General features: G+C 37.2%; 1 protein-coding gene across 5 annotated transcripts in view; it reads right to left on the bottom strand.

Annotated features, from left to right (window-relative positions):
• CARMIL1 (capping protein regulator and myosin 1 linker 1) overlaps positions 1-16,228 on the bottom strand; it is a 344,245-nt gene that overhangs the window by 83,564 nt on the left and 244,453 nt on the right. For all 5 annotated transcript variants that reach the window (XM_030929491.1, XM_030929490.1, XM_030929489.1 and 2 more), the window contains one exon: positions 7,514-7,612. In XM_030929491.1, coding sequence (XP_030785351.1) covers positions 7,514-7,612 — 99 coding nt within the window. The remainder of the gene's footprint in view (positions 1-7,513; positions 7,613-16,228) is intronic.

Raw genomic sequence — 16,228 nt, 5'->3', positions numbered from 1 at the left:
CTATAAGTTTTTAAAAATCTTAATTGATAGAAATCATAACTCTTCTAACTATTGTATTGATCTGTGCTTCCTGAAGCAAAAAGGGTCATCAATAATTCATATTTTACAAAGAATGAATGCCCAATTTCAAGAGACAAATAAACCACACACTAAGAAAGAAACTGATATACATTTGGGGCCACAATAGGCTAATTTGAGAGGCATGTGGATGAGGCACTATAAAGCTGATATCTTTAATCGCCATGAGACCAAAGAGATGCTTGAAATGTATGCCCTTAAGCATTCACCAAGGAGAGAGGGTTTACAAGAACTTAACAAAAATGGTCTTTAAGTAGAACATTTTAAAATGTCATCCAAAAGAAAAATCAAAATTAAGTTCTTCAATTCAAAGGAGACATAAAATCTCACGTCTCCAAGATTCTTCTGCGCATAGCTCAACAGACCACATTTAGATCCTTTACCATGAAAGAGCTCAAAGCTCAGAAAAGGTAAACTATTTAAGATGACATACAATGATTACACAGAGTACAAATTGAAAATTTTGAAAAAAGTAAATCAAGGGGTTTCAGTTCATAATTCATCTCTCAAGTACATAAATATGAAAAAGAAATGAGATGCAATCTGAAAGGCTATAATCTCTTGGGTTACTCCATTAGAAGACCTCATAGAAGATGGTTGTGTAAGGGCTGTTTAGTTTAACCTCTCTACTTCACCTTAACCCTATACTGTTCAGTTTCTCTAAAGCTACACAGAAAAGTTGTTGACTGCCATAGTTTACGAAGTTCAATTCCTTCCAAGAAAATGTACCCTGTCATTCCCAGACATGGTTTTGAGTCTCAATCTGTCTTCTTACATCCTTCCTGCAGTTCCCATATCTTACCCTTGTGAACACCCTGCACAATCATATGATCTCTTCCAGTGACAGTCTTGCATATATTTAAATACACCCATCTTTTCTTCCTTAGCGTTCTTTTCTTCAGGTTTAACATTCCCAGCTCCTTTTCCCATGCCTACACTGACACAGTTCTGCAGTCCTTGACCTCCTTTCCTGTAAGTCACTTCTGCATTTTGTCTTCCACCTAGAACCTGATGAAGTATGGCCTCCTCAGTGAAATGGATTGTAACATAAGAGTGGACTGGTAAGCACAGAGCTGAGCTTCCTTACTGTAGAAAGTATACCTTCATTAATACAGTACAAGTCAAATTGGTTTCTTTGGCAACTATGTCACACCACTAACTCATATCACACTTGCTGGTGACTACCTAGGCTTTTTCAAATATACTGGGCTATTGAACCCATGTGTAAGAACTACAACTATTAGCAATAAATGTCATCTGTTGTTGCTCACAAGTTGATACAACTGATCTTACTTCCAGCAAACAGCTTATTCATAGAAAATTTTATCACTCTCCACATCTGTTTTTTTATTCCATTCAACAGAAATAAACTGAACACCTGGCATAGAGGAGATACAGTGTTGAAAAATGTTACCCCTTGCCATCAGCAACTTAAAAACCTAGAAGTGGGAAGAAATATTCACAATTAACAGTAACATAAGACACAAAGTGCTACATAATATAATATCCACAAGGACATGAACATTTTATTTTCTTCACTGCTGAATTCCTATTTCTTAAGATAGTGCCTGCCATGTTACAGACCTTTACAACTGTTTATGATAAATGAATGATATAAGCTTTTAAAAAATTTTAGCCAAAGGAGGAATCACACCTAGGTGAGGTTAAGAACAACTTTTATTTCTTGTTTAGCTGAGTCCTGAAAGATTTGTACAGATTGAGAAAACAGAACGGATTGTTAAGCAAAAGAATGAACCCAAGCAGCGGTACATCCTGACACCATGACTCCTATCTCCTGGTTAGGAACAGAGGCACCTTATAGTGGGAGATCAGATTGGAATGATGGGTTAAGGCAGGACATTACAGCACTCCGGTGCAGGCTAAGAGGTTGAACATGGTGTCCAAGGCACAGAGCGCCACTTCCCCAGCTCTCCCCGACAATTGTGAGCTCTAGAAATCCCTTACCATATAAATATTCATGGTGGCTCAGCTTCCCTGATACAAAGGGCATGGGCTGTGGAAAGCAGGAGGAGACACGGAAGATGAAAAAACTAGTTCTTGCAGTTCTTGTTAAAAAAAAAAAAAAAAAAAAAAAAAGACATAGAAGGTAGTTAGTAAAAAGACCTTAGCAAGAGGGCTGGTAGTATAAATAAAAACAAAACAAGTATCTTTTGCAGCCACTGGACAGTGTATAATGGGTAATGGATGGGGAAAGCAAATGAAGAGTTCAAGATGATTCCAAAGGTTCAACCCTCAGTGAATGATGACGTTCCTGAATGAAACGGCAAAATCAAGAGTTCAAAAGGATGAGTTTGGTCTTAATGGCTGATATCTCAGAATGCCAAAGGGGTGGAGATGCTGAAAAAAATAAGTGGCAAGATAGGGCTCTCTGGAAAGAAACAGGGACTGAATGGTTAGATCCAGGAGTCATCTACAGATGAGAGAGTTAAAACAGAAGTAAATAGCCAAAGGAAAAGAACACTAAATACAAAGCTTTGAAAAAAATCCTCCACTGGGGATATGAAAAGAGAAAGAGTTGTGTAGAAAGCAGAAGGTAAGACACAAGAGTGGCAGAAGGACATTCAGAATGGCACATTGTCCAATGAACTAATAATTGAGTTTTAAGAAAGATGAGATGGTCCATAACAATGATGGTAACTGTAATAATAAAAATAACAGCCAAAAAAAACATTAATGTTTAGTGGTAAGAAGCCAAATACTTTTCAAGCATTATCTCAGTCACTCTTTATAGCACCTTCATAGATGGGTACTATCATCATCCCCAATAAACAGATGAAAAAACTGAGGCTTAAAGAGGTTAGTAAGTGACTAACGTAAGTTCACACAGGGAATAGCAGAGCCTGGATTTACGTCTGGGGTCATCTGACTTGAGAGCCCAGATTCTTAACCATAATATTCTGCCTCCTTTTATCAAGAGATGAAGAAGGAGAAAAGGCCCCGGCACTTTTTGACAAAGAAACCAATGAAAGAGCCATTTCAGCAGTTAAAGAGGGACAGAGGCCATTTTTCAAAAGGTTGCAAAGTGAGTGTTTAACAAAGTTAGAAGGTTGCAAAGTGAGTGTTTAACAAAGTTAGGACTGCAAACATAAAGATGTGCACATGAAAGAGGAAAGAGAATATACCAAGCAAATAGCTGTAAGCAGTAAAGCCCCCTCCCCTGCCTCCTCTTTCTTTCTCTCCTTCTTTCCCTCTTTCTTTCTCTCTCTCCCCCCCTCCCCCTTTCTTTCTTGGTGAGAAAGCTAAAGAGAAGAGTGTGGCAAGTGGCAGGCAATTCTGGGCCTGTTTTCATAACTACAGTTTTATTGTAACACTCAATCATTTACATATTTCTGTGGTGGCTTTCACTCTACCACAGAAGAGTTGAGTAGCTGCAACAGAGATCCTATGGGCTCCAAAACTAGTAAAATATTTACTATATGGCTTTTTACAGAAAAGGTTTGCTGAGTCCTAATTAAGAGGCTTTATCATCTGGAAAAGAAGGTATCAAAAACGAACGTAGAATGTTGAGTCTTACAAAAATATTTCCTAATCAAAGTCACCAGACAAAAACAAATACAAGCAGTTATGAGACTTCAATATTTCATTAAAACATTCTTTAATGCCTTTGATGTCACCTGAGAATGATGACTGAGAATGATGGTTATCAAGTTGGCAGGGGCATTAGTCACAGAGGGTCTATCCTTTCTATATTCGGGTTTTTGGAATCTTCAAGGTAAATCTCTCCTGAAGTGACTAAAATGATTCAAGTCTAAAAACTGCTAATCATAATGTCCTAAGAAATTCCCAAAGTGTAAAGGTGGCAATATACCTACTACATAATGACTCAGATAATTCAGAATAATGCCATCTATGCAGAATTAAACATCCACCAACTGCTCTTGTGTACAATTTTTTCTCAATTGATGAAACGTACTTGAAACCCTGTCTCCACTAAAAATACCTAGCCGGGCGAGGTGGTGGTGCCTGTAATCCCAGCTACTCGGGAGGCTGAGGCAGGAGAATGGCGTGAACCCGGGAGGCGGAGCTTGCAGTGAGCTGAGATCTGGCCACTGCACTCCAGCCTGGGTGACAGAGCGAGACTCCGTCTCAAAAAAAAAAAAAAGAATAAGCATTAAAGGTTAATGCTGTAATTTCTTTTGGATGGGCAAAATCCGCTCTGAATTAGGGGGAAAAAGTTGGAAAGATATTATATTAAGAAAAGAAAGGCTGAGGCAGGAGAATCGCTTGAACCTGGAGGCGGAGGTTGCAGTGAGCCAGGATCGTGCCATTGCACTCCAGCCTGAGCAACAAGAGCTCAACTCTGTCTCAAAAAAAAGGAAAAAAAAAGAAAGAAAAGAAAAGAAGTCTTGGGCCGGGCACGGTAGCTTACACCTGTAATCCCAGCACTTTGGGAGGCCATGGTGGGTGGATCACTTGAGGTGAGGAGTTCGAGACCAGCCTGGGCAACATGGTGAAACCCTGTCTCTACTAAAAATACAAAAATTAGCCGGGCATGGTGGTGGGTGTCTGTAATCCCAGCTACTCAGGAAGCTGAGGCAGAAGAATTGCTTGAACCCGGGAGACAGGGGTTGGCAGTGAGCTGAGATTGCGCCACCGCACTCCAGCCTGGGTGACAGAGTGAGAAGTCTTCATTATTGTAGCTCATAAAGGAACACAAGACAAAGTTTCAATGTAACTTTCACTGCTTTTCATGTTAAACACACAAACCTGTTAATAATAGTAAACCATAAAATACTAGGCTAGTATTAGTTCTTTGCAGGAAAATAAATTAGATTTTTAAGGGACTGGTAAGGTCAAAATAATGGCTTCTTTATCAAAAGTCCTGCTACTTCACCAGTACAACTTTTCTTCTCAACACATATTGGTTTACTTTTTCTTGCTTAAACAATGCATATTTACTGTAAAACATTCAAACCATACTGAGAAGTATAAGAGAATAAAATACGCCTTTCATATCACCTAAAATAACCATCATTAATATTGTGATGAACACCCTTTCACACGTCTCTATGCCTATCTATATAGTCATCCATATTTTACCTAATTGGAATATTACACATGACATTTTTATTATGGACATCTTTCTTTCATTCTCTGTTAAGAAGAAGCAACAAAAAATTAAATAACATTTTTAACAAGATAAAAAATAATGTGAGCCATTCAACATGGTCTAAAATGACAAAAATTTCCCTATTAGTCAATTCTTTTCAATTTGCAGAGAAAAATTCTTTTGAAAGCCTCTGCTCCTTTAATTCCTCTGGTGGCTTCCATTTTAAATTTAAATAGGATACTTATTTTTATGTTTTTGATTTATGAATTATAGAAAATAGCATGAAATAAAAACTACACATTTAGCATACTTACAATACCATTCAACTTTCTCCCTCTTAAACTTCTAATTTTAGTATGTTTCATTACCTTTACATTATTGTGATTTTCAACATTTACAATCTGTTATGTAGCAATAATTAAGACTGCCATTCTTGTCTAATACTAAAATTTTAAACCCTCTAAAATGTAGTTATAAAGTTGTGATTATGGCTGCCCCAGAGAAAGACATGCCAATCCCACGTCCCTTAACCCCGTAGCTCAAAATAGATTTTCCCAAAGCGGTGATTTTTAAGAACTTTCTTTCAGCTTGTAAAACTTCTACGATTTCATCTCTGCTATCATATCCTGTTTATACCTCATATTGCGTACTTTCCTGTTTGAGAATTTATTCAAGTAACTTTTTTTCACATATGGAATACGAAGGGAATAAAATTTCTGAGTTCATGTCTGAAAACAGCTAGGTATACAATTCTTGGTCCAAAATAAATCCATTTCCAAACTAGGAAGACGTTACCTCGTTTACGTATACTAATTGGGATTGATGCTAACAAATGATTCTAGTTCCCTTGTAAGATAGTCCATTTACTCTTTCTGGAACTGTTTTTTTTTTTTTTTTTTTGAGTCAGAGTCTCACACGAACTTGGCCCACTGCAACCTCTACCTCCCAGGTTCAAGTGATTCTCCTGCTTCCGCCTCCCAAGTAGCTGGGAGTACAGGTCTGTGCCACTACGCCTGGCTACTTTTTCTTTTGTACGTTCAGTCGAGACAGGGTTTCACCATGTTGGCCAGACAGGTCTGAAACTCCTGACCTCAAGTGATCCACCTGTCTCAACCTCCCAAGTGCTGTAATTACAGGCGTGAGTCATGGCATCCAGCCTGGAACTCTTTTCTTTCTGGATCTCTTTGAGATTTTTTTTTCCTTTATTCTAGGTGTTCTGAGATTCCACCAAGATATATTTAGGTGTGGATCCCTTTGCCCACTCATTCTGATCAATTCTAATGGGCTATATCAATCCCAAGACTCATATGAAATGGTTTTCTATTATTTTCTGTCCTCTAATATCTCTCATTTTTATAATAATTTTGAAGCTCCATTAGAAGGCTGTTGATTATTCTAAGTCAGTTCACCATTTCACTTACTTTGCTTTCCTATTTTTAATCTTTGTCTTTTTTTTATTATAAGCCATGAAGATTTGCTCTACTTTTTCTTCCAGAGGACCAGCTTAGTTTGGTCCTATCAGTTTATTTAATTCTGTACCAGAGTATCATAATTTTAATTGTTAAGCACTGTTCTTATTCTCTGACTACTCCTGTTCATAGCAGCCTATTCTTATTTTATGGACATATCATTCTCTGTAGTCCCAATGAACTTACAATGACAATTTTTTTTAAAGCTCTCTGCTGTACTCTGCATTATCTGAGCTCAATTCCTTTGTTCGTCTTGCTCTTTGACACATAAATTGCTTTCCTCAAATAGCTTGTGATTTTTGGTTTTGGTTAATTTTTTGAAAAGAAATATTTCACTTTTTTTAAATTATTATAATTCCGTTTCCTCGGTAAAGCTGAGTAGAGCGAAGAGGAATGCAGTATAAGAGAAAAACACCTCAGTTTCTCTACAGCATGTGTTAATTAATATTCACCAAACTTTTCTTCAAAAGAATCTCAGAATTTTTTTTTTTCTTTTTTTAATGAACCTGACATTGTCAACATAAAATCTGGGAATCTGTATTCTACCCATGGAAGTGTGAAGGAATAAAGAGAAAGGAACAGAATGTCTCCAAAGTAGCAAATTTGATCACTTTCAGATTTTGTTATCTATTATAACCAAAAGTTCCTAATATTTGTATAGAAACCTATCTTACTGGCAATTGTTGACTGATAATTAAAAGTGCATATTTAGCATTAGAATTAGCCTACCTTTTCCTCCTTCAGTATCTTCCCTAAAACTCTACTTAGATTTGTTGTCATTTTCAAAAACTAGTTCTTACTGACCCATTGGAAATGATTCAAACGCTAGAAGTCTTTTGCTCTCAGAGGGTCAGTTAAGAACAGAAGGAGAAGTCACAAGCACTGGCTCGCTTACCTGCTGGGTGGTGCTGGTGACAATACCCTGCTGCAGGCGGTAGGCCTGCTCTTGAAGGTATTTTCTAGTCTCGTGATTTCGTAGCAGGTAGTTTTCTATCTGGAAATAAAGCACAGGTATCCCTCATGAATACATTTCAACCCAGCAGAGAATAAAGTACAAGTGAAACAGTCAGTTGCTGAACAAACCAAAGGGCTAATACACACATCCTGCCAGTGCCTTGACCCCACAAAACACATGGGATGGAGAAACTGGCTTTCATTGTAAGTACTGGTGGTTTTAGTTAGAGATTCAACTTGCAGGTAATTGGAGTAATTTTTGTGTAACTCAGTAGTTGAAAAAGATAAGCAGGTTTTTAATTGCCTGCAGGGTTAGAGACCCCACTTCGTGACTTTTCATCACTTTCAGCACACAACCTCAATCCTTCTCTCACATGAATTTTTAACTACCCAACAGTTCAGAAGTTAAATAAATATCCCCAAGGAATAAGGGTAGTGTTCTCTGAATCTCTTATAGCCTTGTTCCAGTTGTAGAATATATTAGCACTTAGAAAATTCTTTATTTAACATAAAAAGAGGCAGAGAGAATCGCTAATACATTTGAAGGATACAGGCTGGTACAACTCAAAGACATATACTAATTTCATTAACCCATCAAATTTTCATATTTTCTCAAAAACAGGACTGAATTATTAAAATTATAGCAAATAAAAAATGGATTTCTGTATTTTTATATATAGACTATCTACTATGAAAAATTCAAAGGTACAAATAACTAGATTAAAATAGGCATTCAAGAAGAACAATATGTAATAAATACATATTTAACAAAAATGCCAGGTTAACTATTAAGAATGATAGGTACTATAAAGATGTTTTTAAAGGCATAATCTGAGGTTGGTAAATTTTGTCATCTATTTTTTTAAATTTGTTCTTTTTGTTTGTTTTTAATAACATCACTTAACCATTTGGCTTTTAATTTGTCACAGCAGTTCCGTGGTTAAGAACTTCTAATAACTGCGAAGCTCTAAGTATATTTACATTTTAATTTTTATTTTCCATATGCTAAAATGACTACTACTTAATATCAATTAGAAACTATTAAAATACAGACTATAATTACGATCATCCCTTGAAAATATAAAGCGGAACAAAATGTACCTTTCCATTAAACATAAAAGAAGAAATTATAAAAACGAAAAGATACCTGAAATGAAACATCATTAAAGTGACACATTAATGCCTTTACAGTATATTACATTACTTTCTCTTGCTGCTTCCCAAGAAGTCATCTCTTTCCAAGGTGACATGACTATCAATGCAAAATATTTTGCCAAAAAGATTCTTGCCTGAAATATATGACAGGCACACACCACCATCCAGCTTCCGGTCCTTTTGCTTTATTAAATCATTTGGCCTCACTGCAGCACTGGCTGTGGCTGGGTCTGAGAGAAGGTTGCTTTTTCAGAAGGCTCATCTCACACACAAGCAGTGCATCCAAGGCTGGCTCATGCCTTCCAGATATTTCCCCAGATGCACCAGTGGTGCTTTATGGACTTAAGCCAGGAAGGAATTTTTTTTAAAGTAATACTCTAAAGCTTGCTTCTAAAAACCAGTTCAAAAGGAAGAAACAGTAACAATTTTCAAGTGACTTTAATATCAGGTCTGTATACACCACCACCACAATTATTTGCATCTCAGATTAATAGGGTAAACTTTGCTTGCATGTACCATTTCAGACTAAGGACAGAAAACCCACCTCCTGAAGGACCAAAGGGGTCATTATCATGTTTACTGGGCTTCCCTGGACAGCTGAGAGCAAGCTGGGAGATAACCTAGAGCTAGTTAGACATCTCTGGTCCCACTGCTGAAACAGAGCAAGAAGCAAAAACGAAACAAAAAAATCTGTATTTTAGTAAAGGAATCGTGTGTGTGTGTGTGTGTGTGTGTGTGTGCGCGCGCGTATTTTTAAGATTGAGTATTGAATCACATTATTTTTTTCTTCTGCAGAGTAAAACTAAATAGTCATATTTTTTTCCAGAAGACAAAAATCTACCTATTAAAGTAAAAACGAATATATAAGAACACAGCAAGTTTTACAAGAAAAATCAATAGGCTGGGTGTGGTGGTTCACGCTTGAATCCCAACACTTTGGGAGGCTGAGGCAGGAGGATCACTTGAGCCCAGGAGTTGGAGACCAGCATGGGCAACGTAGCAAGATCTCATCTCTACAAAAAATTAAAAAACTAGCCAGGCATTATGGCTTACTCCTGTAGTTTTAGCTACTCAGGAGGCTGAAGCGGCAGGATCACTTGAGCTCAGGAATTCGAGGCTACAGTGAGCTATGACTGCGCCACTGTACTCTGGCCTGGACAACAGAGTGAGACCTTGTCTCAGAAAAAAAAAAGAACAGAAGAGGAAAGGAGAGGAAAAGGAAATGAGAGGTGAAGGAGGGGAGAAGAACAGGAGAACAAGAGGGAAGGAGAGGGGAGGGGAGAGAAGAGAAACCAATCAACACAAGCTTTAAAGTCACCTATTTTTTATTAACAAAGCACAAATGTTACAGTTAACATATCTGCATACTTTGTCCTGAATGTCCATTTTCTGTACCTATTTTCAATTTTCTGGCCTGTCAATTATGTCTTAATATAGTAGGATTCATATCTACCATGTTTGTAACTGTTTTCTATTTATTACATTTGTTTTGTTTCTTTAAGCATTTTGTATGGTTACATTTCTCTTCTCTCCTAGTTTATCAATTATACTCCTTTTAAAAAAGTTTTTAGTGTTTGTCTTAGTGTTTGCAATATGCATTTATAAATAATCCAAGTCTACTTTTAAATAATGCTATATTGATTCATGAGTAGTGTAGTAGGTACCTTATAACATAAGATTGTCAGTTCCTTTTCCATCCTTTATACCACATTCACCCAGTACATTGTGGTTATTACTACTCTGAAAAAACAGTCATCTATTATATCAATTCATAATAAGAAAAATATACTATTACTTTATTTTATTCCCTCTGATGCTCTTCCTTTCTTTATGCAGATCCAATTTCTAATCTATATCATTTTCCTTCTCCATGAAGAACTTTTAACATTTCTTGCAAGACAGATCTACTAGTGCTATAGTCCCTCAGTTTTTGTTTATCCTAGAAAGTCTTTATTTCTCCATTACTTTTGAAGGATAATTTTCCTAGATACAGAATTCTAGGCTGCTAGGGATTTTTTGCATCAACACTTTAAATATTTCACTCCACTCTCTTCTTACTTACATGGTTTCTGACAAAAAGAGTAATTCTTATCCTGGTTTCTCAATACACAGGTGTTTTTTTAGTCTACATTCTCTAAAGATTGTCTCTTTGTCGTTGGTTATCCACATTTTGAATTTGCTATACCTATGTGTGCTTTTTTGGTATTTATCCTGTTTGGTGGTCTCTGACCTTTCTGGATTTGTAGTTTAGTGTCTGTTGTGAATTTCAGAAAATTATCAGCCATTATTACTTCCGATATTTCTTCTGTTCCTTTCTCTCTTTACTTTCCTTCTGGTATTCCCATTAGCTGCAAGTTTCATCTTCTATAATTATCCCACAGTGCTGGGATAGTCTGTTCTTTTCTTTTCTTTTTTTTTTTCTTTTTGCAATTCAGTTTGGGAAGTTTCTATTGAAGAATCTTAGAGCTCAATGATTCTTCCCTCAGCCACGTCCAGTCTACCAATAACCTCATCAAAGGCATTCTTCATTTTTGTTACAGGTTTTTTATCTCTAGTATTTCCTTTTAATTTTTTTTTCTTAAGAGCTTTTATCTCCTGCTTACATTACCCATCTGTTTTTGTATGCTGTCTGCTTTCCCACTAAAGCCCTTAACAAGTTAATCATGGTTATTTAAAGGCTCTGATAATTCCAAAACTGGTATCATATATAAGTCTCGTTCTGATGCTTGTTTTGTCTCTTTCACACTTTGCTTGTTGCTTTTTAACATGCTTTGTAATTTTTGGCTGAAAGCTGAAAATGATATATCTGGTAATATAAACTGAGGTAATCAGCCTTTTAGTGTGAGGTTTTATATATTAACTGGCTAAGAGCTGGGCTCTGTTTAGTATTTGTTGTAGCTGTATGTGCCAGAGGCTTTGATTTCCTCTAGTGTTTTTGCTTTTGTATCCCGTTATTTTGGGGTTTCCCTAGAAATTCTTTCTTAATTACAATCTGTGTCTTGCAGTTTGCTCAGTTATAATCCACTGTTATTTTATTTGATGTGGTGATAAGGTGTTAGGAAGGGGGAGTATTCTATAATCTTATGATTAGTTTTTATTTGTTTGTTTTTAAGCAATCCTGGTCCCTGGGCTATGGCCTTCAGAAATATTTCTTATCCTTTTTAACCCTATCCCTTATGTGAGACAGAAAGGCTAGAGAGGAAGGGTTGTTTAATTATCTTTCCCCTGTTCAGGTAAGATCCTACTAAAGTGGTTTCTTTGGCTGGTAGACCTTTGTTATTTAGAACAGAATGCTCTAAGTATATTTCAAAATGGTTATTTTCCTCTTTCCCGTCAGAAAAAAAAAAAAAAAGAAATTTCTCTCCAGTCTTGACTGCGATAGCCTGATGGGACTCATGGAAGTAAAATCCATGAAAGGGTGGGGGTTCCCTAAAACTGGACCCCTAGGAGTTTTTAGCTCTCATGCTAGTCTATGCTAAGACTGTGGCAATTCATCACTTACTGTTTAAGTGCTCCTATAAGTTATTATTCTACTAGCTTCTGCTCCTGGCTGATCTTGGCTATGATTCACTGTGATTCTCTGCACCTCTCTTTCCAGTCCCCAGTTTTCAGGGTGATAGTTTTCCTTGTGGCTTAAGTTCTTTGATAGATCTAAGGAAAGTCATTGAGTTTCTGTTTGTTCAGGCATTTTTGCTGTTGTGAGGATGGGAGTGATAACTTCCAAACTCTTGAGAATTCAAATCTGAAATCAGAAATCTGGTTTCTCTAGAATATGTCATTTTTTCAAAGCTGATTAGTATCCTATTAGAAATTATAAAGATATCTAATATTTTTATGTAGCTTTTCACAAACTCCTTTTCACATATACTGTGTCACCGGATCCTCATGGTCACCTTAGACAAATTAATCTTCCTGCTCTTTGTTTTCCATATCTGTAATAATAGAACCTACTGCATTGTTTTCTAAGGAATACATGTATTAATTTATGTAAAACATTTAAAACAGTGCCAGACACCTAGTAAGAATTATATATTGTCAGCTAACCATTATTACATAGTTTTATTTTTCCTACCTACATAGTTGAAAAAAAATAAAGTTCAGAAAAATTGAGTAACTTATTGAAGGTTATGAGAAGAGTTTAATTTTAAGTCAGATATTCTAAATTCAAATCTTGATTTATTTTGCCATACTACAGCTTTTCCCTCTCCCATCTCCAATCACATATGCCTAAAAAGCATTCAAGTGACCAGGCATGGTGGCTCACGCCTATAATCCCAACACTTTGGGAGGCCAATGCGGGAGGATTGCTTGAGTGCGGGAGTTTGAAACCAGCTTGGGCAACATAGTGAAACCTCGTCTCTATAAAAAATTTGAAAAATTAGCTGGGCAGAGTAGCATATGCTTGTAGTCCTGGTTGAGATGGGAGGATCACGTGAGCACAGGTGGTTGAGGCTGCAGTGAGCCATGACTGCACCACTGCACTCCAGCTTGGGCAACACAGTGAGACCCTCTCAACCAATCAATCAATCAATGAAGTATCCAACCATACACACCAGGCACTGTGCTAGCTGTGAGAATAAAAAAGATGAAAAAATACATAAGCTCTGCCTTCAAATAACTCATGGACCATTAGGAGAAAAAATCATGGAGCCAGGTAACTTAAATCAATGTTGCAAGGCCAATGACAGAGAGGAGCACAGGAAATCCGAAGACCACACACCTAGGGAAGGAAAGGGCCTCTGAGAAGTCTTCCTAGATGAGCTGACACTTGTTTCAATCTCAACAGACCTGCATGGTAGTCAGGAAAGAAAAAGGATGTCTGGAATATAGCAGGGATTCTCAAACTTTACAAACACCAGGAAAGCTTGTGAAAACACAAATGCTAAGTCCCACCCCAGTTTCTGAGGCTTAATAATTTGCTTTTTTCTTTGACAAAATTCAACAGCCCTTCATGCTAAAAACTCTCAATAAATTCAGTATTGATGGAACATATCTCAAAATAGTAAGAGCTATTTATGGCAAACCCACAGCTAATATCATACTGAATGGGCAAAAACTGGAAGCATTCCCTTTGAAAACTGGCACAAGACAGGGATGCCCTCTCTCCACTCCTATCCAACATAGTGTTGGAAGTTCTGGCTAGGTCAATCAAGCAAGAGAAAGAAATAAAGGGTATTCAGTTAGGAAAAGAAAAAGTCAAACTGTCCCTCTTTGCAGATGACATGATTGTATACTTAGAAAACCCCATCGTCTCAGCCCAAAATCTCTTTAAGGTGATAAGCAACTTCAGCAAACTCTCAGGATACAAAATCAATGTGCAAAAATTACAAGCATTCTTACACACCAGTAACAGACAAACAGAGAGCCAAATCATGAATGAACTCCCATTCACAATAGCTTCAAAGAGAATAAAATACCTAGGAATCCAACTTACAAGGGATGTAAAGGACCTCTTCAAGGAGAACTACAAACCACTGCTCAGTGAAATCAAAGAGGACACAAACAAATGGAAGAACATACCATGCTCATGGATAGGAAGAATCAATATCGTGAAAATGGCCATACTGCCCAAGGGAATTTATAGATTCAATGCCATCCCCATTAAGCTACCAATGACTTTATTCACAGAATTGGAAAAAACTGCTTTAAAGTTCATATGGAACCAAAAGAGAGCCTGCATTGCCAAGACAATACTAAGTCAAAAGAACAAAGCTGGAGGCGTCACGCTACCCGACTTCAAACTATACTACAAGGCTACAGTAACCAAAACAGCATGGTACTGGTACCAAAACAGAGATATAGACCAATGGAACAGAACAGAGTCCTCAGAAATAATACCACACATCTACAGCCATCTGATCGTTGACAAACCTGACAAAAACAAGAAATGGGGAAAGGATTCCCTATTTAATAAATGGTGATGGGAAAATTGGCTAGCCATAAGTAGAAAGCTGAAACTGGATCCTTTCCTTCCTCCTTATACGAAAATTAATTCAAGATGGATTAGAGACTTAAATGTTAGACCTAAAATCATAAAAATCCTAGAAGAAAACCTAGGTAATATCATTCAGGACATAGGCATGGGCAAGGACTTCAAATGTCTAAAACACCAAAAGCAACTGCAACAAAAGCCAAAATTGACAAATGGGATCTAATTAAACTAAAGAGCTTCTGCACAGCAAAAGAAACTACCATCAGAGTGAATAGGCAACCTACAGAATGGGAGAACATTTTTGCAATCTACTCATCTGACAAAGGGCTAATATCCAGAACCTACAAAGAACTCAAACAAATTTACAAGAAAAAAAACAACCCCATCGAAAAGTGGGCAAAGGATATGAACAGACACTTCTCAAAAGAAGACATTCATACAGCCAACAGACACATGAAACAATGCTCATCATCACTCGCTATCAGAGAAATGCAAATCAAAACCACAATGAGATACCATTTCACACCAGTTAGAATGGCAATCATTAAAAAGTCAGGAAACAACAGGTGCTGGAGAGGATGTGGAGAAATAAGAACACTTTTACACTGTTGGTGGGACTGTAAACTAGTTCAACCATTGTGGAAAACAGTGTGGCGATTCCTCAAGGATCTACAACTAGAAATACCATTTGACCCAGCCATCCCATTACTGGGGATATACCCAAAGGATTATAAATTGTGCTGCTATAAAGACACATGCACACACATGTTTATTGCAGCACTATTCACAACAGCAAGGACTTGGAATCAACCCAAATGTCCATCAATGATAGACTGGATAAAGAAAATGTGGCACATATACACCACGGAATACTATGCAGCCATAAAAAAGGATGAGTTCGTGTCCTTTGTAGGGACATGGATGCAGCTGGAAACCATCATTCTCAGCAAACTATCGCAAGAACAGAAAATCAAGCACCGCACGTTCTCACTCATAGGTGGGAATTGAACAATGAGATTACTTGGACACAGGAAGGGGAACATCACACACCAGGGCCTATTGTGGGGAGGGGGAAAGGCGGAGAGATAGCATTAGAAGATATACCTAATGTAAATGACGAGTTAATAGGTGCAACACACCAACACGGCACATGTATACACATGTAACAAACCTGCACATTGTGCACATGTACCCTAGAACTTAAAGAATAATAAAATAATAATAATAATAATAATTTGCATTTTTAATGAGTTCCTTGACACAGGTCAAAACAAAAGAGTTGGCCAAAGATGAAGCGGGAAGTGTATAGGAGGTAGATTCTGAACAGAATTTCCTGCTGTGTTACGGAGACCCTGCTTTATTTATCCTGAAAGCCACTAGGAAGGGATAGAGTGAAGATTTTAGTCTGCTCAGATTTACCATGAAATAGGATGGCTATTTTTTTATTGCAACATGTAAAGCTGACAAGAGGAGGCAAATGTGGCAATAATCCTGGTAAGAAATGATGAGACTTGAAGGAAGGTATCCATAATGGGAACAGAGGGAAGAAAAGCTAATGAAGGGATTTAT

The sequence above is a fragment of the Rhinopithecus roxellana genome, chromosome 4 (genome assembly GCF_007565055.1).
Source record: "Rhinopithecus roxellana isolate Shanxi Qingling chromosome 4, ASM756505v1, whole genome shotgun sequence".
NCBI classification, from domain to species: Eukaryota; Metazoa; Chordata; class Mammalia; order Primates; family Cercopithecidae; genus Rhinopithecus; species Rhinopithecus roxellana.
This window is presented reverse-complemented; position numbering and strand designations above follow the sequence as displayed.